The sequence below is a fragment of the Oikopleura dioica genome, chromosome PAR (assembly GCF_907165135.1).
Source record: "Oikopleura dioica chromosome PAR, OKI2018_I68_1.0, whole genome shotgun sequence".
In the NCBI taxonomy this organism is placed as follows: domain Eukaryota; kingdom Metazoa; phylum Chordata; class Appendicularia; order Copelata; family Oikopleuridae; genus Oikopleura; species Oikopleura dioica.
The window spans coordinates 11,588,746-11,613,355 of NC_137293.1; the positions used below are offsets into that span (position 1 = coordinate 11,588,746).

The window sequence follows — 24,610 nt, forward strand, 5'->3', positions numbered from 1 at the left end:
ACAATTTTAACGCTCAACTCAGTAAAGAGATTAAACTGGCGAGTAGTGGCCGTCTCAGCCCCGTTCCTTGATTTCTTAATTTAAGGGGCTTGACGGCCCTTCGGGCTGTCTCAGCCCCGTTCCTTGATTTCTTAATTTAAGGGGCTTGACGGCCCTTCGGGCCGTCTCAGCCCCGTTCCTTGATTTCTAAATAATATTTCATTTGTTTTATACGTATAAAATCGAGAAAAAAGCGTTTTTTATCGAAAATGGTCAAAAACGGGAAAATCAGTAAACGGGTTAAAATGGTAAAGGCGTTGATGGGTTAAGTGAGGGCCGCTATGTTTTTTGTGATCAGTACGCCCCAGGCTATTACCCAAAAATGTTTGAGCGTGTTCCGCGGTCGTCACGTGATATCGCCTGACCCTACTTTAAATCATTAAAAGCCAGTGACTGGATGTTTTAATTAAAAAAATTGCTTTTATTTTGAGTAAATATGAAAATTTAGAACAGCATATAAAAATATATTCAGGACGCAGTGCAGTTATAAAAATGCATTAATCTAATCTTCTTGTTCCTCCGACATTTGTCGAGCTTCGGCACGCTCACCCTCATTGACGTCTTCTTTGTTAATCCTAGCGAGAGTCTCGCATTTGTGTAGTGCTTGTATTCGGAAATCGTCCTCTTCGGCGAAGGGATTTTCTTTTGCAGAAAGCTTTTCCAGTCTAAAAAATAAAATCTCATCAATAGTAGGCTCATGAAACGCAACCGTTTCCGCTTCAAGATTAACATAAATATTGAATTTCATTGCATTATATTACGTTTTGCGACGAATATCACTTGAGAGCATGGATGATAAGCAGCCGGAGAAAAAGACCAGGAGCAAGAAAAAGAAGAAAACAACTAAAGGTTAGGAAAAAAATTCATTTTATCAACAAGTTTTATAAATTACTAGAGTTGGTCCCAGCTCAGGATGCACTTGACACTAGCCTTGACATTGAACTTACAATGCCTGCTGAAGTCTCGCCAGATGTAGTCTCGGATACTAAGAAAAAAAGCAAAAGCCGAAAGAAGAAAAAACGAGCGACAGAAGCAAAATCGAATACTGGGGTAGAACAAACAGCTGAAGAATCTAAAATAAGCGGGGAGACAAAAAATGAGGCTCTACTAACTCCACTAGATAATTCTGTTTCTGCACCCATCAACAATAAAAGCGGTGAATATGCAAATACTGGAGAAAAACAAGATGAAATTATAAATGATGAAGATGACAAATTATTTCCACCGGAAGCGGAGCCATTGGAAAGAAGCAAAAGCCGTAAGAAAAAGAAAAGGGTGAACGCTATTGTCGATATAAACGTGCAAAATGAAACGCCTGCCGAAATAATTCCAGATCAACCTGACCTCCAAGACAATGATCCCAAACTGAACATTTCAAACACCGTTGCTCTAAAAGCTGATGATTTTGATGTCAAAGTCAACACCAAACAAGAGCCGAGAGAAAAACCTGACATTGTTCCAGAAAAGAAAGAAGCTGTCAATCAGAATGAAGGACCCAAATTACTTGAAGCATTAACGACGAAAAGTGCAGAAAATTCTACAACTGAACAAGAAGCGACTCCTTCAGAAAAGGCAAAATCAAAAAGCAGGAAGAAAAAGAAAAAATCAAAGCCGCTTACGGAAGTAAAGTCTGAAATTTTTGTTGACGAACCGAATACAGAAGAAAGCAGTTCTGAGAAAAATCAGCCCGCTGAAGAAAGTATTTCGACAGAAGCTAACAAAAAGATCTCTACGGCAGAAGAAGAAGAGAAAATGGACAAAATACCATCCGAAAAGGTAAAAACTGAAAGTCCTGTAGGGCAACCTGCTCAAGAAGAAAGCAAAGAAGAGGAAAATCAAAATGAGCCCGTTGCGTCTGAAGCTTCGCTTGAAAACGTAGTCGAGGCAAAGAAACAAGATGAAGTACCAGAAGCTGATTCAGAGGCGCCTTCAATCGAGAAAATAAATGACAAAGATGACGTATCTGTTCATCTTGAGAAGTTGGAAAAGAGCGAATCAGGTGAGAAGGAAAAAGCTGAAATTTCCACCGAAGAATCTTCAGCAAGTGAGGAAACAAAAATTGATGTGCCACTAACTCAACCAGAAAAAGGTGTTTCCGATTCGATTGAGAGCGATAAGGGCCAACCTAAAATTGAAAGGAGTACTGAAGAAGATGTTGTGTCTACTGAAGAAAGTCAAGAAAAGCAAGAATTAAAAATAGAGACTGTTTCAGAAGAGAAAAACAACACTTCTGAGAATTTTTCTTCAAATATTTCTACAATTGATAGTCAAAGTGAAGAAGAACCTAAATTACTTGACCCACATGCTACAAACCCTCTTCAAAAATCTGAGGAGCAACAGAAAGTGGCTCCTGAAGCGAAGACAAAATCAAAAAGTAGAAAGAAGAAGAAAAAATCGAAGACACAAATAGACAAGATTTCAGTAGAGTCTGAAATTCTTGCAGACCCACAAGATCGAGAGGAAAATCTACCAGAGGAACATCAAAAAGAAAACGTTGACGAGGATATTTTGGGAGAATCTTCTGAAAATAAATCTCTAGATAAACAAGATCTGCCTATTCCATCAGCAGATGATATTAAAGAAGAAGCTGTGGGGAACCGAACGATTATTTCAATAGAATCCTCCGAGGAGTCCTCTCCGGAAAAAACTCCAGAAGTTCCTTCAAAGTCACTTGTATCGACCGACGACATCAAGGAGGAAGCTGTGGAAGACCAAGTGACTGTTTCAGCAGAATTTTTGGAGGAGGACGCTCCGTCAAAAATACAAGAAGTTCCTCCCGAAGCGCTGCCATCGGCTAAGAATATCAAAGACGAAGCTTTGGAGGATCGATCCACTCAGCCGGTAGAATCTTTCGAGGAGAATTCTTCAGAAACAGAAGAACTTTCTCCTACGTCACTGCCGTCAGCTGACAATATCAAGGGAGAAGCGGTGGAGGAAAAACCAACTGATTCAACGGTATCTTCCGTTGAGAATTCTCCCCCAAAAGAAGAAGGTCCTATTAAATCTCTTCCATCCGCTGATGATGTAAAAGAGGAAGCCGTCGAGGATCGGGCATCTGTTTCGAAAGAATCTTCGGAGAACAACTTTCCCGAAAAAATAAAAGAGGTTTCTGCTAAGTTCCTCTCATCTGGTGTTGATTTCAACGCTGAAGCTGCAGAGGAAAAAGTAGCACTTTCGGCGGAATCTCTGGAGGAAAATTCTGCCGAAAATTCAGCGAAGGTTCCTCTCAAGTCACTCTCATCGGGAGAAGATATTAAAGAGGAGGCTGTGGAAAATAGATCGATGACTTCAGGAGAATCTTTTGAGGAAAATTCGCATACAGAAACACAAGAGGTTCCTCCTAAGACTCTTCTAACAGCTGACGATATCAAAGAGAATGCGGTAGAAGATCAGGCCACTGCTTCGACAGATTCCAAGGAGAATAACTCTCCCGCAAATACAAAAGAGGTTTCCTCTAAGTCTCTACCATCAGTTGATGATATAAAGGGTGAAGCTACAGACGAGAAAACAACTGATTCGGTAGAATCCTCTGAGAATAACTCTCTCGAGAAATCAACAGATGTTCCTCTCAAGTCCCCTCCTTTGTGTGACCAGATTCTAGAGGAAACTGTTGAGGACAAAGCAACTATTTCAGAAGACTCGTCGGAGGAGACTCCTCCACCAAAAACACCAGAATTGCCTCTTAATTCCTATCCATCAGCTGATAATATCAAGGATGAAGCTGTAGAAGAGGAAACTAATTTCTCAGCAGAATCTTTCGAGCAAAATTCTTCTGAAAAGACACAAGAAATTTTCCCTAAGACCTCTGCATCGACTGAAGAGATTAAAAAGGAAGCTGTGGAGGCGAGTGTTTTGGCAGAATCTTCAGAGAAAATTTCTACAGAAATAGCACTTGAAGTTTCCCCTTCAGCCAATAATATCAATGCTGAAACTGTAGAGGTGAAAGCTGTTTCAAAAGAATCTTTGGAAACGAGTTGCTCTGAAAAATCAGCAGAGGTTCTTCCTAAACCTCTTCCTTCAGATGATGATATCAAGGATGAACCTGCAGAGGATTCAGCAACTGTTTTGGCGGAATCTTTGGAGGAGAACTCTCCCGCAAAAATACCAGAAGTTCATTCTGAGTCCCCTCCAACAGATGATGACATCAAGTGGCAAGTTGCAGAGGAAAAAGAAACTGGTTCAACAGAATCTTCGGAGAAAGAATCTCCCGAAAAGTCGCTTCTTTCGGTCGATATCACCAAAGAAGAAGCTTTAGAGGACCATGACGAGAAAGAAATGACTGAAGCGCCCGCTCAAGAACCTTCAATAAGTGAGAAGACAAAAGTTGAAGTCACATCCTCTCTACAAGAAAATACTGTTTCTGAACCGGTAGAAAAGGAGAGCAGTGAATCTCACGGCGAAAAAGTCTCTGCGAAGGCTGATGACACATCTCTTTTGGAGGAACAAAGCAATGGTGGAACAGAGACGAGCGAAGGCACAAACGCAAATGACGAAAATCATCCCGTGGTCGGTAGTAACCAAAAGGGCCATGAAGGCAACTCTCAAGGACCAGATAAATCAATTCAAGAAGAGCCATCACGTACAGGTGGCTCATAAATCATCATTACTCAATTTAAGTTTTAAATTCAAGAATCAGAAGAAAAGAATACTTCTTTTAAAAAGGAGGAAGAGTCTGAAGAATCTACTGAATTGGAACTCACTCATATTCCTCGAGTTGACCTCGAAAACAATATCAACAGAATAATTAAAGAACTAGACGATGAGATGCTCAAGAACATTAGGTACAAGAACACATTATATCGAAAAAAGGACCGAGATATTTTAAAATATTAAGTGACAAAAAGGATGCCGTTCTGATTCCCCCTGATACTGAATTATCCGAAAATCTCCTGGAGGATATTGAAGAAGCTCCAATAAAGCAAACGTAAGGTGGATAATTCTGAATTTCAACTAAATTTCGATTAAGATTTTGTGAAAAACTATTCGGCTGTTTCCGCCGAACGAAAGCCCACGTAAAATCAGTTCAATCGAATAATTAAAAAAAAATAAATCCTGTAAAAGTTCCATTTATAAATATAATTAAAAAAGAAAATCGTACCTTTTACACGAGTCAAGGTAATCGAGCTCCGTCAATGCCGGTATTTCATTTGCTCGGACGTTCAAATTGACGAGATTGCTTATTTTTGATAAGAAATTGAGGCTGCTGAGTTGATTCTCCCGCACGTGCAGTGTTTCTAGCGCCGGCAATTCAGGTAATTCGACGGTTTTGAGTCGATTCTTCGCCGCGTATAGCTTTTTCAACTTCGGGAACGAGTGTAATCCCTGAAAATTTGCTTAAAAAAAGGTAACGAAGATTCTGTCACCTCAAAACTCTCCAAATTGTTGTCTCTTAGCGAGAGACTCTCCAAGTTTTCCATCGAAGGAAGAGTTGAAAGCTTCGTGTTGTTCGTGTTTAAATTCAAAGCTGAAAATCGAAAGATACTCTTTATATGATTTGCCTTACTTTTGAGCATTGGAAAGTTACAATTCGTTAAATCGATCAATTTGTTGAAAGATAGATCCAGTAATTGAAGATACGAAAAGCTAAAAAATATTGGGAGGAGAGAATCCAGGATTCTTACCTTGGCAAGTTCAAAGTCGATAAATTATTTCTGTTGCAATCGAGGGAGAGTAAGAATTTCATTTGTGATAGTGCGCTCAGATCGTCAAGCTTGTTCGAGGAAAGTGTAGCGTACCGAATGTGGGAGTAATCGCTCAATACTGCAATGTCGTTTAAGTCACTCTTTAACACGATTATAAATAAGAACATTTTCATATTTCACCTTTGACGCGTCTAGCTTGACGTATGCATACGCTGATCCATCACCAGTTCGTTCTAACCGAGACAAGCATTTGGTGATTGTTTCTTAAGTGTTTTTCATTCGCTCTTGTTTTATTTTCTACGACGTACCTTTTGTCAAGGGCACTCCCTTTTCTTCGACAGCATTTTCTTCGCCTTCTCCAGGCTGAATATCTCCCTCGTGATTTTCTTCAACATCCGACATTGTGTTCTTTCTCGTTTTCTTTTGTCACTTTTAATTTTTCCAAAACAGTCTGAAAAGAACTGACGCTAGAAAAATCGCGCGGGTGGCTTTTTTTGAGCAAACACGATGTGCTCCTTTGTTATGAAAAGCTTGAACAGTAAATTCCAGTAGTTTTCATTATTCGAAGATGATCATCGAAAATGCGGAAAGAAATTTAAAAACGATTCAGTGCCTTTTTGCAGAACTAGTACTAAAATTGAAAAACTGAGGGGAAATTTAATAGTTGCTAGGTAACAAAAAGAATCTTATTTCAACCATAACCAGTGCCAGAGCTTTTTTTCGCGGTTATTTTTAAAGTTTCTCGTTATAAAATTTCTCTTTGATGCAGAAAATGAGTTTGCCAGACTCTCATTATGTTGTTTTTTAAGTTCTAGAGATTCTCAACGGAACGTACAAATTCAAACTCTAATGCCAGGAGATAGTTATTTCGGAAATTCAACCCATTTGCCGATAGATGATCCTAAAATACGATCCCTTTTCCACAGGCGCTTAGGCATATCAATGATCCTGGCGCAATTAGGGATAAAACTATTCCAACGGACTGACGTCACCAGACCGAATTGATTTATCCGAAATAATTTATCCCTCTTTGCCGAGAAAGAAATTATCCGATAAAATTTCATCTGTTTTGTTGCTGACAACTAACCTAAACGAAGAACTCGTGCTGACGATCTCGAACTCCAATTTCAAGCCCTTCATCCGCCATTTAATTCAGTGGGCTCGCCATCATATGATCTCAAAGCGAAATCGAAGCCTCATTCCATGAGCTCACCCAACCTGGACTCTGAATTTCCGTTGAGCTTATTCCCACGCGAATAATATCCAATATAATAATTTTCTCGTCAATCTTGTTTCTCTGTGACATTTCCATTGACTGTGGCTCATAATTTAGAAACTAAAGCCATTATTTCCCGCTTTTAGGCTTCAAATTATGTATCACGTTTTGCGAGCACGCGGTTGGTGCTGCGACGTCATCAAGAGTGGGTGTAGATTCCTCGGAAAGGTAGGCGAATACGTGACGTCAGGACTAAACGTCATGGTGGTGCAATGCTATCGCCTCCACCAAGAGCAGCCGGCGGCGGTGCTGCGTCTCTGACGTGAAAATGACGTTCGCCCAGAGCTCAGGACGTCACCACCAGAGCTGGATTTTCTTACATTTTTATAAAAAGCTCAACGAGATCTGATCTAAACACAGATCAGGCTGATAATTAAAATTCCTTAAATAAAAATCTACGCTTGGAAAATTTCTAGAGACCGCCAGAAGGCCGCAACGAGGAAAGAGCAGTTAAACAAGAAAAAATCCGCAGTTTATGATCCTTTTCACACTCCAGGATATGATGGAGTCTCTACCGGGATCATACCCATATGACGGTAAATACAAAAACAAAAAATAAAGCAAAGGGATCATCCAAAGGGAGGTCCCGGGGCCAAGTTTATTTTACCAAGACCAACCATGCATAAACTCTATAATTGAACACTGGCACCCACCGGTCAATTAAAGTGCCAGATTTCACTGGCCATGAAAGAAACAGGAGCTTTTGAGAAATTTTCTGCACCGAGATTTTTCGAAACTGTTTCGTAGAGAATTTCATGAAAATTGCGATGTTTTATTGCGAAGGTTTGTCAAAAAATATACATTTTTCGGACCCTTATTCTTATTATTTTATGAATTTCAAAAGTCTAAGTGAAGTTTTAGATATCAAAATGGAGTTGGCCCGCGAAGATGAAAGCATAACTTTGGTTCGTGCTGCCCTTGGGCCTCCAGATGACTCTGAATCGGACATTATTGAGACTGTTCTCCAGCTAGAATCTGACAGAAAATCTTCAATTCTTTCCAACACGAGCAATCCCCAATCGACTTCAAGCAGTATCAACCTTCCCGTCACGGTGCCAATGAAGTTAGAAACAGTCAAAATTGAAGAATACCAGCCAACGGTAAGCAGCTAAAATATCGTTTTTGCAAGCGCTCCAAATACTTCGTTCGTCTAAGACATTTGAGCTGTTTTGCCATCAACTAGTTCTGTTTAACAATGCTCATGACGTTTTAGGTTCCCCAGCCTCCTCCACCACCACAAGGCGAGGGCTCAAGATGTGACGTGGTGCCCCAGCTGACCTTTCATGACATCACAACAGACTTTTCGGTCAACCCACAGAAACCGCTACCCCCTCCGCTGGAGAAAGAGGACGAACAAAATGACTACGTCCTGCTCAAACTTGACGGAAAGTCCTCAATCGGTAAAGAGCCACAAAGAAGAATTTCTCAAAGTATAAACCGGCCGAGTGGCTCATCAGAGATGATCACAGACAAGACACCGTCAGAGAATAAAAAACACAAATGCGCCTATCCAGGTTGCGAGAGGTCGTTTGTTCGTCCGGCTGAACTTCTGAGACATAAAAGGTAAATTTAATCGAATCAAAGCGTTCTTCAATTTTGATCCAGGACACATACGAATGAACGCCCTTATGTGTGCCCAACTTGCAACCATGAGTTCAAGCGCAAAGACCATCTGAAGTCGCACATTCTGATCCACACAGACGAGAAAAAGTACTCCTGCAAAAGATGCGATTACCGAACAAATCGCTTAGATACACTGAAGCGTCACTTCAAAACACGGCATCAAAAACTGGGAGGACCTCCTGAGGACTGTCCATCAAAAGCGAAGAAAAATGACTTCCAATCTGAATACTAAAAGGTGAAGCCTAATCCCAATTAAACCGTACCCAAGCCAATAAGAACCTCACCAACTTCAAAAAAGAATCAAAACTCGTTATGAAACTCAGATTATATATTTTCTTTCTGCACGCAAAAGTTGAAAAACTACATTTCTCGGCCTTCATTTTTTGCTTTTAGCCTACACTCTAATACACTATCCTAATATATTTTCTTCTTTGCTATTTCTGAATATTCGCCCTTTTACACTAATCAATCTTTTTTTATTTCGAAGAGATAACTTAATATTCTTCTATGTCTTCCTATGGAAGTTCCATGCGAGAAACTATTTAAATATCTATTTACTAACACAATTTCCTAATAAAATTCATATTGAAACGGAGTTTTTTCTATATAAAAATATGGAAAAGGAGGATCTTATTTTCAAGTTCGGAATATCAAATGTCGTCTGAAATGAGCGTCTACGGTTAGTGTCAAGGAAATTCAATTAATTGCCTCTTCGGTGAAACCTTACCCAAGGAAACTTAGCGGAGACTTGAGAGAGTTTACGTCACATTTGGTTAGGGGTTGAATGTTCATAATTTCAAGTGGACACTGATTGATGCATTTCAGGACGAACTAAATTACGTGCAAGATGAAGGACTGAATTGCTGTCTGGCCGTAATTTTTCATTCTTAGAAGTTTTATTAGAAACACAGAAAGCAGAGAAAATTTTATACAAAGAATTTGCAGGATAGAATCACCAACTGTAAGGGTTGTTATTAAATGATACAGGGCCGATTGTGAGTTGCGAAATACCCTCGGTAGAAGATCCCGTGCTTCTTCTTCGACGGCTGTTTTCACTACAGTCAGGCTCACACGTACCAGTGCTACAAGTCCGAAGTAATAAATGCCATAAGTCTTTTGATCCTACCTGCTGTCGCAAACGCGAACATCACAATGGAAGAATACATCTGATGTTTGATCAATTGCAAATGTGAAAGAGGCCAAGCTAAAGGCTGCAAAGTTGCTCTGACCATTTTGAAACATTGTGAGTGTGTGGTAGGTGCTCATTTCTATCTCATCTCCGCAGTAGTCGTTGATGAAATGGTAGCTTGGCTCTGAGTCTGGATCGTCACTAAAATAGTAGATATTTATAGTAATCCCGTTCAATATTATTTTATCTTTGGATGATTAACAAAACTAAAAATAGAGATTTTTCGCCTCAGAAAATCACCTCGGCAGCCTGATGATAATCATTGATAAACTTACGTGGGAGTCGCCCAGCAATGTTCCAGTTGAATGACCAGATTCTGATGAGCTTCGAGCATCGTTACTCCGACAAAGAGTGGGTTGGGGACGTACAGGACAGCATCAGAGGGCACAAACTCGGTGAAAGAGCTGTCTTTGTAAAGTGCCATTCCGATGTCAAACTCAGCCAGCTCGCCACCAAGGTCGACGTTGATTTCGTAAAGGGATGTGCGAGCGGGGTTGGCGGTCGAAACTCGAATGAGTTTTTCGAAGTCACAAGAAAAGTCAATTTGGAGAGAGCGTTCTCGGGTGATTTTGGCCGTCGAAATTCCAGCAGTTCCTGAATTATTATTTTATTTTTGCTGGACAATTCAAACAATTGTACCAGAAACGCTGTTTGAAAATAGAATCGTTGTATCATTAATGTCAATCGCTGTGTCGCAGTCTCGGACATCCCCTCCAACTTGAAAATTCCACAGATCATCCACCATCTCTCCCGTGCAGTTATTACTTGCAGTTGATGAGGGAGTGTCGACTATGCTACCAGGGCCGGAAAGAAAGGCCGTCGTGGGGTCCATTCGCAGCTCCTCAAAAACGCATTTATGAATACTTACCCCAAAGAGAGAAGGACTGCATGTGGTCGTAACTGGCTAAAGACAAGACTCAAAATTTGTTTTTCAAACACATTTTTATACATAAAAATTAATGAATGTGAATCTTTCCTGGGTTATTCCTTGCGTATCGCAAGCCACAGAGCTCATTTTCTTTTTTCTTCTCTTTTTTCTCTTTTAGTTTTTTGTCTTTTCGAGTAAGTCTTGAAAGTTTTTGATGATTTCAAATAAGGAAAATTCAAATATAATGCTAGAAAATCAAATAAGCAGATGCGCAGTCTTCCAGAACCCTTTTTATATTGAGCGCTTTTTTCATTTAGAACATGCATGTCGCGCCACCTACTTCAGTCGCCATGAGGGCTCGCTAGTCTAAAAACCGCCAAAGGTATCCTTTTTCATCGCATAAGGTAGACGAGTTTGAACTGTAATTTGCTGATTTAGATAAGGCAGATCGTTCGCCCTTGAGAAAGAAGAAAGTTGGAATAATTATGGATGAGCCTGATTGATTATTAGCTATAATTAAAGTCGCGTGATTAGCGAACTTGGTGGTGAAGCTTGGGTGCACTTCAGATGCTCTCAAAGAAAACTCAGATTGAAACTGAGTAGATCGAGAACAGAGAGCGAGAATGAACGATTTTATGGGCAACACAAAAGTCTTTATAAACGCTATTTCAAGTTGAAAATTACAATTTTAGTGCTTGAAAGAAGATTCTCCAAAGCCTGAGCCTGCTGTTGAAATACCAAGACTGTTTTCAAACCGATTTTGCCCTTATGCTAAGCGTGTGAAAGTAAGTTAGTACTTCTCTCTGAGTTTTTATGAAAGATTTTCCTCGCTCATTTGAAAATCGACCACGAAACGGTCAACATCGATCTGAACTCTAAGCCAAAATGGTTTCGCGAAGTGAGTCCTCTCGCTAAAGTACCCGTCTACGAAAACAATGGCTCCTTTACTCCAGACTCGGTAGATATCATCAACCTTCTGGCGAAAGATAACAAATTTGAATTGTCGAAAATACTGAGTCAGGGAGAATTCAACGGATTTATGGAACAAATTGTCTCCCTCTGGTACAAGATCTGCTATTACAAAGGCATGCTCAAATATTTATTTAAAAACACTTACGCTTTCTTTATCAAGATCTATCTGTTATCGGCACGTTCGAAGAGGCTCTTAAAAATTTCGCGGCGCTGGAAAGTTTCGGAGTGTTATCTAAGTGCAAGACGCTAGAATTTGGTAAGCAAAGTATGCATTTTTTTAGATGCAGAATATTTTCAGATGACGTCCTTATTTGGCCTTGGATGGAGATGATCAACTTGACTCACTGGGAAGTAATTCAAAGACACGACGCTCTCAAGGATGGGGCTTTGATATTCAAGATCAACTGTATATTTCTCGTCACAGATTGTTCTGATTCAAGAGACACGTTGACGGCGTTCATAGCCACGATTTAGACGTACATTTCTAACAAATCTCGATTGGAGCCCATGAAACTCACAAGGATCCCTGCCGATGTATTCAAGCGCTTTGCCAGTTCGCACGATTTTGACATCGACTTATGAGCATTTATAACCTGCAAGAAGATAATAAACGCTGATTACAAAACTGATATCTCAGAATCGAAATCGTTAGAATGTCCAATCGACTATTGCATTTTATTCACTATTTTTCACAAATATCATATTTTAATTATCACATTTTCACGGAAAAAACACAGTTATCTTGCGGGTAAGATTAAAAAAAGGAGATGGTACCTAACACAGACAGGATTCCCTACTTTGCAAAGGCTATCTAGACAAATAATCAACAATCATAGCGTTTTGGGAGTCGATCTTCGGACTCGATGGATGAAATACGGGGAAGGGGTCCCTAAAGCACGCAGTAACAAGAAACCGTACTTCATCCATTTGTGTTTAATCTTTTGATGGGAGGCCTTGTAAGAGAATTGTCCCTTCATCCGCCTCGACCTAGAAGAACAGTTAGCAATTAAAAGAAGAATAAATTTTACCGTTTCACATTAATCGTACAGGCACTGTTAGCAAGGGGATAGGATAAACCAAGTTCGCAATAAGCATTTTACGATCTCGAAGGTCCCCATCTTCATCGACGATCAGGCATCCGAAAGATTTACGTACACGTCGGAATCATTCTTAAACGTTGAAATGTAAAAGATGTTTCTTCTATCTACAAGTCTTTATACTCAAAATTGAATGACAAAAACTGCGGGCACTCACATGAATTTTCACAACAAGATAAAGGTAAACAGCTAAAAATATTTTCTGCCTCACATTTTATAATAGTCTGATTTTGTTGACTATTCCTAAGAAATAAATTCAACATCACCTTACTAAGATAAATAGCAATAAATACATGTATTTCTTTGTTCAATATAACGATGTAAGAATCAAACTTCTCATCGACCACTGGAGAACCAGCGGACTCGTGTCGATGGAAGGCCTAGGAGCATTGAAATCTTCCTATAAAAGGTGCTAAAAAGGCGCAAAAAGTGTTTATGAGGAAATATGTTACATAAAAACTGTCGTGTGCCTTTCCTAAAGATATCAAGTCCGAGAAGAGTTGTCCGAGATCGACGCCACGGGGAAGGCTCCAGCCGATTGACGGTGTTACTGGAAGCAATCTGAAACAAAAAGGCTTACTGTTGAGGATAAATGTATGAAGGGTGCAGCAAAGATCTATTCTGGGGGAAAGTCTCTTCTCTCGCTTTGGGTACTTATGTCTGAAAAATTAGAAAGGGTGTTGCCTCGATTCGGGCAATTGAACGAATGAAGCTGGTGAGCAGTCGGTCCACGTGTGCAGGAAAATCTTTACTGGAAGGTGATTCGTTGACAGCCAATTTTTGCATTAAAAAAGTCTCTAGATGGATGTTATCAGAGTCTGTCAGTCGCTGGCTGTTGCACCAAAAGATCTCTAGACCAAATTGTTGATGCCACTGTTCTCGAAGCAGCAGCTTCGGAGCAGTTCCTGGGACACGAAGTAGTCAGTACGGTAAAATCCTCAGTCCGTGGTAGAGAGATCACTAAATCCGGAGATAGAAATGCGCAAAAGATAAAAACGCGTAAAGTCAAGTGAAGTTGTCAATCCAGAAAAGTGCCCTGGAACTCCAGCCGGATAAACGTGCACGGAGGAGATAAAATATTCCTTCCCCGTTTGCACAACACCATGTTTCATCGACTGTCTTTCAGACATTTGAATAGTAACTCTACCTCTGCAATTGTTTTTAATCATTTGCGTTTCCTAAACAGGTGTTGAAAAATATGAAACACCTGATAAGAAACCAGACGATGCGAAAAATTGTGAACCATCGACAAATCTCGCAGCCAAAAAGTGTCAAACTTTGCTGAATTCTAGTGACTGCCTTGCGTATCCAGAATATATCTCCTGTCATAACTACCCGATCTCCCTTTAGAATAAATCTCATGGTATGAGACCTGCTAATCGTATTGCTATACGACTTGTTGTGCTTTCATTTGATCATCATTTGACAATCAAAAACGCCGTACTTAGTTGACTTTGTTTATTGTTTATAACATGTACAGAAATAAAAATAAAAACCACGCCGACTTGTAGAATAAAAATATGTGAAGCTAAAACGTAAAAAAGGGAAAATAAAAAACACACTCGGCAGTGAAACTAAAACTGAGAAGAGTAATGAAGCAACTGTGAAGAGGCTCCAGGGTTTAACACCAGTTCTCAAGTTGTAATGATTTAGTATTGGTTTTAGCGAACGTTTTTGGTGGTGAGTGAACTTAGTGAAGCCTTCGTCAGGGGATCGTGAACATAACTTTGTGAGTTGTTTCGATAGAAAAAAATTGAAACTGTAAGTTTTCAAATGTATCGATTTCGTACTTTATCGTTTCATTTTTTAAGATGGAATGTGTGAAAAAACAAGAAGCTAAATATGGTAGGTACAAAAGGTAATTCAAAATGTACGGTTACTTTTCGTGTATCTGTAAAAAGTGAGTAAAAATTAAACCGGAACGGTGAAGCTTATTATTTCGATATCGTCTGATAAGAGGAACAAAAGCTCTAGTGAAGCTTAGAAGGCACCGTACGTGGTCGTTTGCTAAGCCAGCAATTCGGATTGAGACGAAAACCGTCAATTGCCGGGCTCAACGTCTTGCCATCCACGAGTTGGAAATTTTTCGCACCGCTGTTGAATTTTAGAAGCTCGGAGATCATCGTTTCTGTCACTTCTAAAGCAAACTCATTATTTTCTACTCATTTTGTTGAAACGAACCTTTGGGACCTGTGCCATGAATTTTCGATATCCTCATAAGCTCGTCGACTTGGTGGACTTCGTAAAGACCGCGGTAGGCTTTTTCTTTGTAAAGCGCCATGTAGTGATTTGCGCCAGAGTTATTCATTGAGTCCAGTGCTTTCAGGCGCTCGTTTTTATTCACCTGGATTTATGTTGAGCTAATCGAGATATAATTAAGCCCTACCGGTCCAGGAAGCGCGTGAAACTTGAGCGCCATTTCCATCAGTTGTTTGTTTGATTTGGTTGTTGGCTCCTTGAAAACTCGTGTGGTAGTAATCTGCGAGACGCAGCTAGAATTAAATGATTATCTACCGAAGTCGATTGCGTTTTTGGTTCGATTAGTAAGTTTTAGTTTCGACAGATAAACATGCGGTTAATCGTTTGTTTTATGAAAAAATGTTGAATTTCATAAGATATTCCAGGGTTTTCGACTGTTAGGCTTGCACAACGTGTGTTTTATGGGTTATCTTTATAAGGGTCGCCAATTTTACTACGATGATAAGCACGTTAGTACGACAAGATACACTTAACACGTACATATTATCTGATGATAAGGCCTGGGAGTGAAGGCTACTCCAGCCGCTACAAGAACTAAGAGTACAGAACTAGGAGTAAAAGATAAGAAGTTAATTCTACCTCATCGTATCCCAGTTTGTCGTAGATCGACCATCATAAAGCGTTGTGCTTTTGCTTCGAGACATTCTCGATGGCGATTCGCTCAAGTTTACGGCGCTACCGTAACGCTAGAAAGGACGTTATTTTCAATACAATCGACTGCGCAAAATCGAGCTGATAAATGAGCAAAGACGTTAATGGGGGATAAGTGACAACCTTTCTCAATATTTCTGATTCAAAATCTTTCTTGGTAAAGCTCTAAAAATACCAATTAAGAAAATCACTTTCCCCAAACTTACTTTATTGATCGATGGAGATTTTGATGTAGGACTTGGAATTCCTTTTTTCGCCTTGTGATTTTCAAGAATAATTTTTCTTCGCTCGCTTTCATGCTGCTTGGATTCGTTTTTCAGCTCATCCTGAACGATGTTTTAGAACAAACTCTAGCGCGTTTCACCAAAGATTTCAGTATTAGAATACACTTATCACCGCATACAAGTCTCCGCGTAATAATATTAACCTTTTTGAGAGACCTCTTACTACAGGTAGTTGGATATTTAATAATTTTCGCCTGAACCGGCGACCTTCTGGTTACCGATGAAGCTCTCGCCTTTTTTGGTGGAGTTTTAGTAACAGCTGTTTTGGCGCTTTTTTCTTCCGACTTTTTGCGGATCGCTTCGATTTTCATTTTACTAACCTCTGCGGCTCGTCTTCGCACTTCAAGTCGTTTCTGTTCTTCTCGCTGAAATCGCTTCTTGCGGATTTCTTGCTCTCGCTCAAGCTGCTTCATCGCAAAGGTATCTCGTTGCTTCGACGATAGTGTCTTCTTGTCTTTAGTCGGCGAAAGGGGTATTTCAAAAGCTGCGCCTTTTAGCTGATCCTAAAGAAAGAAGGATAAGACCGTTATTGTTTATCGAGGAGGAACTACCGGAGGCCTGTTTTCGTCTTGCTCGATTCCATCGGAACTTGGACTTCTGTTTGTTATGCTCGAAAGATTAGTCGAATCTCCTGTTCCGTCAACATGGATCGTATGCGGTCGCGTTTTTGACGAGCAGAAGTCGCGCGCAGATTTGGCTTTGGCTTCGTTTTTGCTGGTGGTGTTATCTACGAATGGATGAGTCCCTTTAAAACTACTGCTGCTTACTGGAATTTCAAAAGCTGTATTAGGTTGTTTGACATCTTGCGTATCCTTGGCGATGATAACCGGCGAACTTGATTGTGTCCATTTCGCCCTTGTACTTTTCAAACTTTCTTTATCAGGAGTTACTTCAGCACTTCCATTCAGGGATTTATAAAGGATGCTTTGATGCTCTTCAAGCGAGTAAGTTTCTGATTCTAGCGCAGGTTTCTCTTCTTGGCCTCGATGTAAGACTGGGACGAACTTTCTGTCTTTCGACTTTTCGTCTTTTTGTGGCAATTTATCGACGGCGATTTGAAGTCTTTCGGATAACTCGGTCACTTCTTTTACGAACCAATCGAGATCCATCTGAATTATAAGAATTTATTGATGATTTTGAATGAAATGTTGGGTCAGATTTGCTTTGCTACAGAAGTACGTTAGGAAAGAAAATGATAAATTGCACTTGATACAGAAATTTTGCGACAGAAGATAGCACAAAAGCGGAGATAGTAGACAGAGTTCTTTGCGGTAAGAAATTATGCATATTGATTTAGTTTACATTAGGGTCGGAAATTTCAGGGCCATGATCACGGTAGGCGCCGATATTTTTTTGGGTGAACCTATGGGAGGTACTCTTCCAGAAAATGCACATGGCCCTCGCTTAACCCAACATCGACAAGCAAAATTTAACCTGTTTTTGAAAATGGCCTTTTTACACAAAATTTATGTATTTTTACTATTAATTCCCCTTTTTTAAGCGTAAAAAATCAGAAATTTTTTTCAAAAATATATTTTTAACCCATAATCGGCGGTAAAAATTAAACCTATTTTTGGAAAAATTGTTATAATTCGCGAAAATCATGTTTTTATTGTTAAAACTTATAATTTATGCGGGCCGTCTCAGCCCCGTTCCTTGATTTTTGAATTTAAGGGGCTTGACGGCCCTTCGGGCCGTCTCAGCCCCGTTCCTTGATTTTTGAATTTAAGGGCTTGACGGCCCTTCGGGCCGTCTCAGCCCCGTTCCTTGATTTTTGAATTTAGGGCTTGACGGCCCTTCGGGCCGTCTCAGCCCCGTTCCTTGATTTTTGAATTTAAGGGGCTTGACGGCCCTTCGGGCCGTCTCAGCCCCGTTCCTTGATTTTTGAATTTAGGGGCTTGACGGCCCTTCGGGCCGTCTCAGCCCCGTTCCTTGATTTTTGAATTTAAGGGGCTTGACGGCCCTTCGGGCCGTCTCAGCCCCGTTCCTTGATTTTTGAATTTAAGGGGCTTGACGGCCCTTCGGGCCGTCTCAGCCCCGTTCCTTGATTTTTGAATTTAAGGGGCTTGACAAAGGCTTGGATTTCTGAGTTGATCAATCTCAGTTTTGTCCCCAGCCCCACCCACATCCATCATTATAAAAATTTAATTTATGCTAGCTTTTAGCTTTATTATGGTTCTGATTTCAGGATTTATTTTTTCGAGAGTTTCTTTCAATTCTTTGATTTATATTCCCATGAACTCGCGGGGTCAATTTTATTGAAATTAGAATAAATATTACTGATATTTTTGCCTGTGAAAGGGCGTTTATTTCTTATATTGATTTGTTATGGATAATAATGCATTTTTTATTATAAATATATCATTTTTTTAAAGAAAAAATTTTTTTTTCGAAAATCCGTTAATTTTCCCCTGTCGAAAATAGGTTAATTATTATTTTTGATTTTATTTATTTGATTTTACACGCATAAAATACTTTTAAAAATAATCTTAATAGATAATTTTAATGAAAAAAGCTATTTTCAAAAACAGGTTAAATTTTGCTTGTCGATGTTGGGTTAAGGGAGGGCCATGTGTATTTTCTGGAAGAGTACATCCCATTGGTTCACCCAAAAAAATATCGGCACCTACCGTGATCATGGCCCGGAAATTTCCGACCCTAGTTTACATAAATAGAAAAAATGGGATGAGAAATCCGTGACTTCACCGTGTTTTAGCATGCTGCTGATGAATTACGAGGAAAAAAAAAGAAACACTCGGATTAAAAGTGAGGTAAAAATAAGTGGCATCCGAGTGGAGTACGAACGGTTTTTGGGAGTAAGCGGGGTTACTGTATATCCATTTTTGTCAACAAAAATGAATGCCCAAAAATATTGTTGAATACGAAATTTAGAGGTAAGGAGATAAATTTCCTATTCAACAAGAAATTGGATGGGTAAGTTAGTTAAAAAAGGGATAAGATCAATCATAAAATAAATTGAACTTGGAAGAAAGCAACGGATTTTCTGTAATTTTCAGTAATTGATGAAATAGGCTACGTTAGGCTATCATGGTGGTACTCGAGCAAGAACTCGAGAAATGAGAGCTTGCTCTGTGTTAGGTAAAGTGGTTGGAAGTTTTTTTGTTAAATATAATAATAATTAATTAGTTAACTAGGAAGGTAAGGACGTTAGAAGCTGGATTTTTCGCGGGCTTTTTTCTCCTTCTCACGAATCTTCTCTTTCAAGGTTCGCTTTTCAGTTGTTATATACATGCATGTCAGTAGCAGTTAGTTTTTTGCTTATCTACATTTGTTATCCGTTCACAAATGTTCTTGAGGTGTTTTAGTAATTGTTCTAAATTTCTCTAGAAAGTATAGTCGGCCTCCGACTTGACGCCCGGAATCAGCTAGCCCATATTAGAAGCTTCCGCATATCTCAAAAGCCAAGCGCCGCCTAAGGCCACACTCATGAATACGTGCTGATTAAGGCCGCTGGACTAATAACTAGTTAGCTACTGTAGAGTTAGAATTTGTAGTTTGGCATATGAACAATGACTGTTGTTTTATAAATGTGTTTAGGGGTTGAGTTCACTATATAACCAGCCTTGATAACGGAGTCTTGGTGGCCAGTAGACAGGTCGATATGTTCAGTGTGGGTAATGCCGTCCGCAGAGATCTTCGAACGGGACTGAATTGAATATGATGAAAATGATTCTAGAGAGCTAGAAGGGCTTACTTTGGATCTACTCCTCGAGCGGGTCTTTAGCACTTCAGTTTTGACAATTTCCTTTTGCACCTTTCCATTTTGATCGACAAACTGCCTCTCGGTCACATTTTCCTCGATATACTTTTCCGGCAAGTCAGAGTCCTCAGAGTTGTCGGAAATTCTAGCGTCTCCGCCATCGTCAGCTTTCTTTTTGAGAGTCTCTTTCTCTGCCTTTTTCTGTTGCTTGAGTTTCTTCTTGAGCTCTTTTTGACGCTCTCGCATCTCTCGCTGGAGCTCATTGAAATCTCGGTAACCCTTAATTTTCGTGTCACTCTGGGCGGCTTTGGGAGGATCAGGTGTTGTTTTCCCCTCGCTTTTCGTGGTTGATTTTCGCGGTTTAGCGGACGAGGAGGAAGTGGAGGACTTTTTCTTTTCTTCTGTTTTCTTTTTGGATTCTGGGACAGCTGTTTTTGCAGTTTTCGGGACTATTTCCTTTGACTTCTCTGGCTCGGACTTCGGCGGTTTGGAGATCTTTTCTGGCTCCACTCTTGGTATTTTGTTGTTGTTGTTATCGACTGATGCTTCCTCAACTAGAAAACAAATATTAGATAAAAGATAATGGGATGTTTTTACCTTTGGCAGGTTTTTTCTTCTTTTTCTTCCTCTTGATAGTTCCCGCAATAGCCGACTCGTTCAGAATCGCCGATTTCGATTTTACCGTCATTTCCGCTGCTTCACGTGGTAAATTATCGTCGCTACTGTCATCTGGAATGGCTCTGGCACGGGCGTCCTTGACTCTCTTCTTTCTCGTAGCAGTTTTGGTCGGAATCGATTCTACAGATTGATGTTGGATGTCAGGTTCGGAGCCAAGCTTCATGTCGCTAATGATTGTCGCTAAAAATAGCGAGCTTTATATTTTTAGAATTTTGGAAGCATTACCACATCTAAGCTAGTATATTGCCATAACAAATCAAATTTGTTACGGCAGAGGGGTACTTAGGAATATAAACCGCGTGTTTTGAATATTGAATATTGTAAATCAGATTAATTTTAAACATCTTCGGAAAAACTCGTTTTGAAAACATCGTTATTTACCTTGAGCGGCGCTTTTCGATCGTAAATCATTGTCACGTCCAGCGAGTAAATTGAGATGAGGTTGAGAAGACGAAAGACCTTGCGGAGTTGGACTTGACCTTGGCAGATTTCTACATGCAATAAATAGAAAACGCAAGGAATGAATTATTGCTTACTCATATAGATGTTTTCGCTTTTCATAATCATCGTTGAGTTTTTGCTCGTCAGATTGTTCATCTGGCGCTTCAGGCTGCTGATTCATATGTTGCTGGACCCATTCTTCTGTTCTCGGCTTCGGACTTGGCTGCCTCTTTGCTCCGCGGCTTTTGATGCCGCTCAACAGTCCCCCACCAAAGGAGGCTGATTTCATCGACGAGTCAGAGTGCGCCGAAGAGTTGCCTTTTTCTAACAAGTCTTTTTTCTCGCGCTCCCGATCGGCTTTCTGGAGCTCAGCTTCTTGCGTGGCGTAGCGCTCATTCAGCGCCTGAATTATTCAAAATTTCAGTTGGGGAGTTTCAACGCGTCTTTTAAATAATTAATTTGCTTTCAGAGGTTCTTGTTTGGTTCTTGATTCGGCTGAGTTACCTGAACATGAGGACTCGTGACTTTGGCTGTGATGACGACTGGCTTTTTCCCTTCGGTAGTTCCTTCTGGCTTGCTTAAAAGTTTGTCAGCGATTTCGTTTGATATTTGCGTTGTTCCTGGTGGAAGTTCTGGGTCTGCGGGATCGATAGGCTAAAATCGGCATGAGATAAAAGAATGAAAGACTGAGGTCTACCTTGAGACGATTATCAACATCGCGATAATTAACATCGACTCTTTTCGAAATAGGCTTTTGCGTGCCGTTTTCAAGCACTTTACTGGCAGAGGATGATTTGATTGCTGATGAGCTGGAAGTGGATTTTTTCTTAGGTTTGATCTCTTTTGGCTTGATGCCCGTCAAGGCACGGATTTGCTATGAAAAGATTTCATTCAAAAATATATATTTTCGACAAAATATATTCGATAAAAAAAGTTACAAACAACATACTAACATAGTATGGAAGCAAATCTAGATTTTAAGAGATGTATCGCCTAACGGTTATTCCAGTAATCACCTGTAGTTGCGCTGGATTGAGGGTGTTCGAAGGCACGGAGGATTTTTCACTCGATGAAATGCTTATTGTCGACTGATTATTTTGATTGAAGTTGTTTAGCGCTTCTAAGTTTGTCGTCAGCGTCGGGCTCACAACTGGCTCACGCGGCTTTGGCCTATGAATGGGGCTTTTCCAAGCGCTTTCAGTGACAGTGTGCGATCTCGTGACAGTCACTTCTGACTGTGGCTTAGGCTCGAGTATGGAGGACTTTTCAGCTGCTGGCTTGGCGAATGAACTCGTGAAGTTACTCGATTCAAAATCAATTGTGAGGCCTTTCGTTCCTGAAAAGTTGCAAATTCGAGAAGAAGGAACGTGATTCGTCTAACCTTCGACGACCTCTTTTAAAAACGAAATGGAATCGTTACGCTTGACCTCTGGAATCGGAGATGGAGGCTCAGACTTGACGTAGTTGAGTTTTTCTGCTTGGTCATCTTAAAAGAATAATTTGAGAAGCTACTAATCAAATTAGACTTTGAAACCTTCCAAAGAGGAAAACGCGCTGAGTTTTGACGAATCTTCTTCAATCGGCGGTTTTGGCGTTACCAATTCATCCGCATATTTCCGCAACTTATTGAGCAATACTCGTTCTTGAATCAGCTGCGGCCGCATGAAAATATCTCTCCTGTCGTGTTCTTTGAAGCCTTTCCTAGAGTCCAGATCAGTCTCTAATCCCAACTGTCTACTTGACCTTGGCGGCCTTGGCGTGCCAGGAGGTTTTAAAAATTTAAACATGGTTATCAAAATATATTTTCAGCTCCAATTTATCTCGAAAACGAAGGGATTAAGCTTGGCTTTGATGGAGAAAGGCGCGAATTTGTCAGAATGAATTGAATAATAGGATTAATTAAAGGCCGCAGGGGTCAAAACCGAAGTCGGCCAATTTTGGTTGAAGGAGATTTTAATTCCCACGAAATAGAATCTAGCTGTTATTTTCTTCTTTTGAACTCATTCCTGCTGGTACTGGCTCAACTGGAGGTAGTCTCTGTCGGCCCTCATTGAGAAGCCATTTTGCAAGAAGCATCCTTTTTAGTTCTTCCTTATCAAACTCGAATTTTTCCAGCACCTTTTCTTCGATCTTCGTGACTTCGTCCGGAACGAGTCGGCCGTTGTTTCTCATTGATCCTTCTGAGACGAGATTTTCAAAAGTCCAAACAAGCGAGTCAAGAAGTTCTTGGCAGTGAATATAGGCCGAGGCCGCTGCTGGCCGGGGAAGACGCACCAGTGATTTCAACAATGGGCGGAGCTTGAGAGGATCTCTCGAGAGCGGGTCCATCGAGCGAAGGAACCAGATATCCACGTGGTTTACATAAACTGGCTTTCGCTGGATCATCCCCTTCAGTTCTTTCACGGCGTCTTGGAAGAGCGACTGCACTGCGTTGAATCCGAGGTCGATCGAAGGACTCAAAGTACCCAAGGCTACTCCCATCGCGCCAAAGGCCTCAGAAATGTTTCCTTTTTCGTGCTCTTTGTTCAATTTGTGATTGATCAATCTTTTGAGTTCCTTGACCAGAAGAGGGCGGAGGGAACGTACTTCGACTTCCACGTCCGACTTTGATTTTTGATAAGAAGCATCGCCCGTGCCATTCATAACTACGTCCTTGGAGATGGCTTTGACTAGTTCAAATCCAGCTTCTATAGCGCGTTGCTTATCCGTGAACTTTTCAAATTTTAGTTTTTGACTCTCCCTCGCTAAAATTCCCAATTCGCCGAGTAATCGTTCGGCTACGACGTGATAGACAACGTCGATTTCATTTCCCGCCGCCACAAGATCTGGATCGCGCCACTGATGGAGCTTGCGCGTGCGTTCTACTGCTGCACCCAATGCGTGCTTTTGAATATCGTCTACTGCTTTCAACTCTGAAGTTCGCCGGATAAAATCACCTAGAATGAGGTTCCACACTTCCTTTTCCGCGGGTGTTTCTACGCCGATAAAGAGCGGTTCCATGATAGGATGCGACAAGCAGATCGTATAATCTGCTGGTGACGGTTTTTCTTTTATTTTCTCGGAAATTTCTTTCGGCGTATCTGTTTGCAACAAATACGCCGTCCGCTTGGTCCACAGTTGCCGCCATTGCTCCGCAGCGTGGAGAATGCAGTAGCCGGACGGGCGCAAACTGTACTTGGGCTTGGCGGCGCTAGAATAATGCTCCTTCGTTTCGTAAGCTTCGAAGGAATAGTCCGGCCTGGCGACACAATAGAGTTTCTTCCATTTCTTGCCGAGCGTTGGCGCTTTTATCCAACACCACGATTCGTGAAGCGCTCGATTAAAAGACTTCCAGGTGCGTCGTTTTAGTTTCCAAGCTATGTCTGGTTCCTAGAAGGATTTAATGACACGCGTTGAATTCAACACTGACCTTAGTGGCTTCCTTTTCTTCGAGTACGGAGAGAAAGAGGGCTTGGGCCAGAGCAAGTCTGTATTCATTCGTGAGCGCTTTTACTTCTTGAGCTGCTGCCTGGCGCAAGAGTTCTTCAGTCGACGCAGAGACGAGCGACGACGCCACATCACCCATCCCATTGACGATCGAAAGATTACGACGACCTGATGATCTAAAAACTAGAAATCATAAAACAGTGAATTATCAGGAAAAATGGTGTCAAATTTTGGATTCCACTGAAATGGGAATGAGGATAATTGGTTCTGCTGTTCACATTCAGACCTTGCTGGTGATCAACCTTGGAGAACTGACCCAAAATCAGAAGCCAAAGAAGCGTTCACTAAATTCTGTAAGCTACAGAATATGACTCAAAATTGACCATTAAAAAGAATACGCGTGAGGAGACCAAGTATGAGACTCTTAAAAGAGTAGAAATTTAC

At 40.7% G+C, this 24,610-nt stretch overlaps 5 protein-coding genes and 1 long non-coding RNA gene across 8 annotated transcripts; 1 reads left to right on the plus strand and 5 right to left on the minus strand.

The window, feature by feature from the left end:
• Nucleotides 1-439: 439 nt before the first annotated feature.
• On the minus strand, nt 440-6,129 carry LOC145705099 (leucine-rich repeat-containing protein 23-like). Its single transcript, XM_081782554.1, has 7 exons — nt 5,990-6,129; nt 5,862-5,944; nt 5,661-5,821; nt 5,543-5,622; nt 5,403-5,503; nt 5,138-5,361; nt 440-704 (listed from the first exon to the last, which is right to left on the minus strand). Exons 1-7 carry the CDS (start codon nt 6,081-6,083, stop codon nt 542-544), a joined length of 906 nt encoding a protein of 301 aa, XP_081638680.1. The 5' UTR covers nt 6,084-6,129; the 3' UTR covers nt 440-541.
• LOC145705097 (uncharacterized) lies at nt 651-5,252 on the plus strand. 2 transcript variants are annotated; one of them, XM_081782552.1, is made up of 5 exons: nt 651-888; nt 935-4,624; nt 4,670-4,820; nt 4,874-4,963; nt 5,006-5,159. In XM_081782552.1, the coding sequence occupies exons 1-5, from the start codon at nt 828-830 to the stop codon at nt 5,076-5,078; spliced, it is 4,065 nt and encodes a 1,354-aa protein (XP_081638678.1). In that variant the 5' UTR covers nt 651-827; the 3' UTR covers nt 5,079-5,159. The 2 variants fall into 2 exon arrangements, with proteins under 2 accessions (XP_081638678.1, XP_081638677.1); XM_081782551.1 differs by having other exon boundaries at nt 817-4,624; nt 5,006-5,252.
• A 3,341-nt stretch (nt 6,130-9,470) lies between the features above and the next one.
• Nucleotides 9,471-10,905, minus strand: LOC145703464 (pancreatic secretory granule membrane major glycoprotein GP2-like). The gene is made up of 4 exons (XM_081780824.1): nt 10,409-10,905; nt 10,045-10,363; nt 9,707-9,910; nt 9,471-9,662 (listed from the first exon to the last, which is right to left on the minus strand). Exons 1-4 carry the CDS (start codon nt 10,599-10,601, stop codon nt 9,533-9,535), a joined length of 846 nt encoding a protein of 281 aa, XP_081636950.1. The 5' UTR covers nt 10,602-10,905; the 3' UTR covers nt 9,471-9,532.
• Nucleotides 10,906-12,265: 1,360 nt separating this feature from the next.
• On the minus strand, nt 12,266-13,118 carry LOC145702393 (uncharacterized). The gene is made up of 2 exons (XR_014134312.1): nt 12,638-13,118; nt 12,266-12,596 (listed from the first exon to the last, which is right to left on the minus strand). It is a non-coding gene; the product is annotated as an uncharacterized LOC145702393 (long non-coding RNA).
• A 1,031-nt stretch (nt 13,119-14,149) lies between these two features.
• On the minus strand, nt 14,150-17,570 carry LOC145704090 (calmodulin-regulated spectrin-associated protein 3-like). Of its 2 annotated transcripts, XM_081781524.1 has the most exons (9): nt 16,668-17,570; nt 16,452-16,627; nt 16,221-16,403; nt 15,823-15,942; nt 15,740-15,781; nt 15,545-15,651; nt 15,093-15,198; nt 14,888-15,050; nt 14,150-14,843 (listed from the first exon to the last, which is right to left on the minus strand). In XM_081781524.1, exons 3-9 carry the CDS (start codon nt 16,311-16,313, stop codon nt 14,677-14,679), a joined length of 798 nt encoding a protein of 265 aa, XP_081637650.1. In that variant the 5' UTR covers nt 16,314-16,403; nt 16,452-16,627; nt 16,668-17,570; the 3' UTR covers nt 14,150-14,676. The 2 variants fall into 2 exon arrangements, with proteins under 2 accessions (XP_081637650.1, XP_081637651.1); XM_081781525.1 differs by lacking the exon at nt 15,740-15,781 and having other exon boundaries at nt 16,668-17,564.
• A 335-nt stretch (nt 17,571-17,905) lies between these two features.
• Nucleotides 17,906-24,371, minus strand: LOC145706179 (uncharacterized). Its single transcript, XM_081783701.1, has 13 exons — nt 24,150-24,371; nt 22,746-24,109; nt 22,275-22,435; nt 22,122-22,226; nt 21,757-22,076; nt 21,438-21,614; nt 21,245-21,394; nt 20,836-21,143; nt 20,681-20,790; nt 20,219-20,479; nt 19,616-20,175; nt 19,484-19,567; nt 17,906-19,131 (listed from the first exon to the last, which is right to left on the minus strand). The coding sequence occupies exons 1-13, from the start codon at nt 24,303-24,305 to the stop codon at nt 19,069-19,071; spliced, it is 3,819 nt and encodes a 1,272-aa protein (XP_081639827.1). The 5' UTR covers nt 24,306-24,371; the 3' UTR covers nt 17,906-19,068.
• Nucleotides 24,372-24,610: the final 239 nt, after the last annotated feature.

Excerpts from the sequence above, each read along its gene's own strand:
- LOC145703464 (XM_081780824.1), bottom strand. The coding sequence starts at position 10,601 with ATGGACCCCACGACGGCCTTTCTTTCCGGCCCTGGTAGCATAGTCGAC. Across the intron at positions 9,911-10,044 it reads CATTGCTGGGCGACTCCCAC|TGACGATCCAGACTCAGAGC; the intron begins GTAAGTTTATCA and ends CTACTATTTTAG. Across the intron at positions 9,663-9,706 it reads GTTCGCGTTTGCGACAGCAG|CACTGGTACGTGTGAGCCTG; the intron begins GTAGGATCAAAA and ends TCGGACTTGTAG.
- LOC145705099 (XM_081782554.1), bottom strand. The coding sequence starts at position 6,083 with ATGTCGGATGTTGAAGAAAATCACGAGGGAGATATTCAGCCTGGAGAA. Across the intron at positions 5,945-5,989 it reads GGGAGTGCCCTTGACAAAAG|AAACAATCACCAAATGCTTG; the intron begins GTACGTCGTAGA and ends AAAACACTTAAG. Across the intron at positions 5,362-5,402 it reads ACAATTTGGAGAGTTTTGAG|GGATTACACTCGTTCCCGAA; the intron begins GTGACAGAATCT and ends GCAAATTTTCAG.
- LOC145706179 (XM_081783701.1), bottom strand. The coding sequence starts at position 24,305 with ATGGGTGATGTGGCGTCGTCGCTCGTCTCTGCGTCGACTGAAGAACTC. Across the intron at positions 21,395-21,437 it reads ATGTTGATAATCGTCTCAAG|CCTATCGATCCCGCAGACCC; the intron begins GTAGACCTCAGT and ends TGCCGATTTTAG. Across the intron at positions 20,480-20,680 it reads ATCGAAAAGCGCCGCTCAAG|CGACAATCATTAGCGACATG; the intron begins GTAAATAACGAT and ends CGCTATTTTTAG.
- LOC145705097 (XM_081782551.1), top strand. The coding sequence starts at position 832 with ATGATAAGCAGCCGGAGAAAAAGACCAGGAGCAAGAAAAAGAAGAAAA. Across the intron at positions 4,625-4,669 it reads AGAAGAGCCATCACGTACAG|AATCAGAAGAAAAGAATACT; the intron begins GTGGCTCATAAA and ends TTTAAATTCAAG. Across the intron at positions 4,964-5,005 it reads GAAGCTCCAATAAAGCAAAC|ATTTTGTGAAAAACTATTCG; the intron begins GTAAGGTGGATA and ends ATTTCGATTAAG.
- LOC145704090 (XM_081781524.1), bottom strand. The coding sequence starts at position 16,313 with ATGAAGCAGCTTGAGCGAGAGCAAGAAATCCGCAAGAAGCGATTTCAG. Across the intron at positions 15,943-16,220 it reads TGCGAAGACGAGCCGCAGAG|GATGAGCTGAAAAACGAATC; the intron begins GTTAGTAAAATG and ends AACATCGTTCAG. Across the intron at positions 14,844-14,887 it reads TCATGGCACAGGTCCCAAAG|AAGTGACAGAAACGATGATC; the intron begins GTTCGTTTCAAC and ends AGTTTGCTTTAG.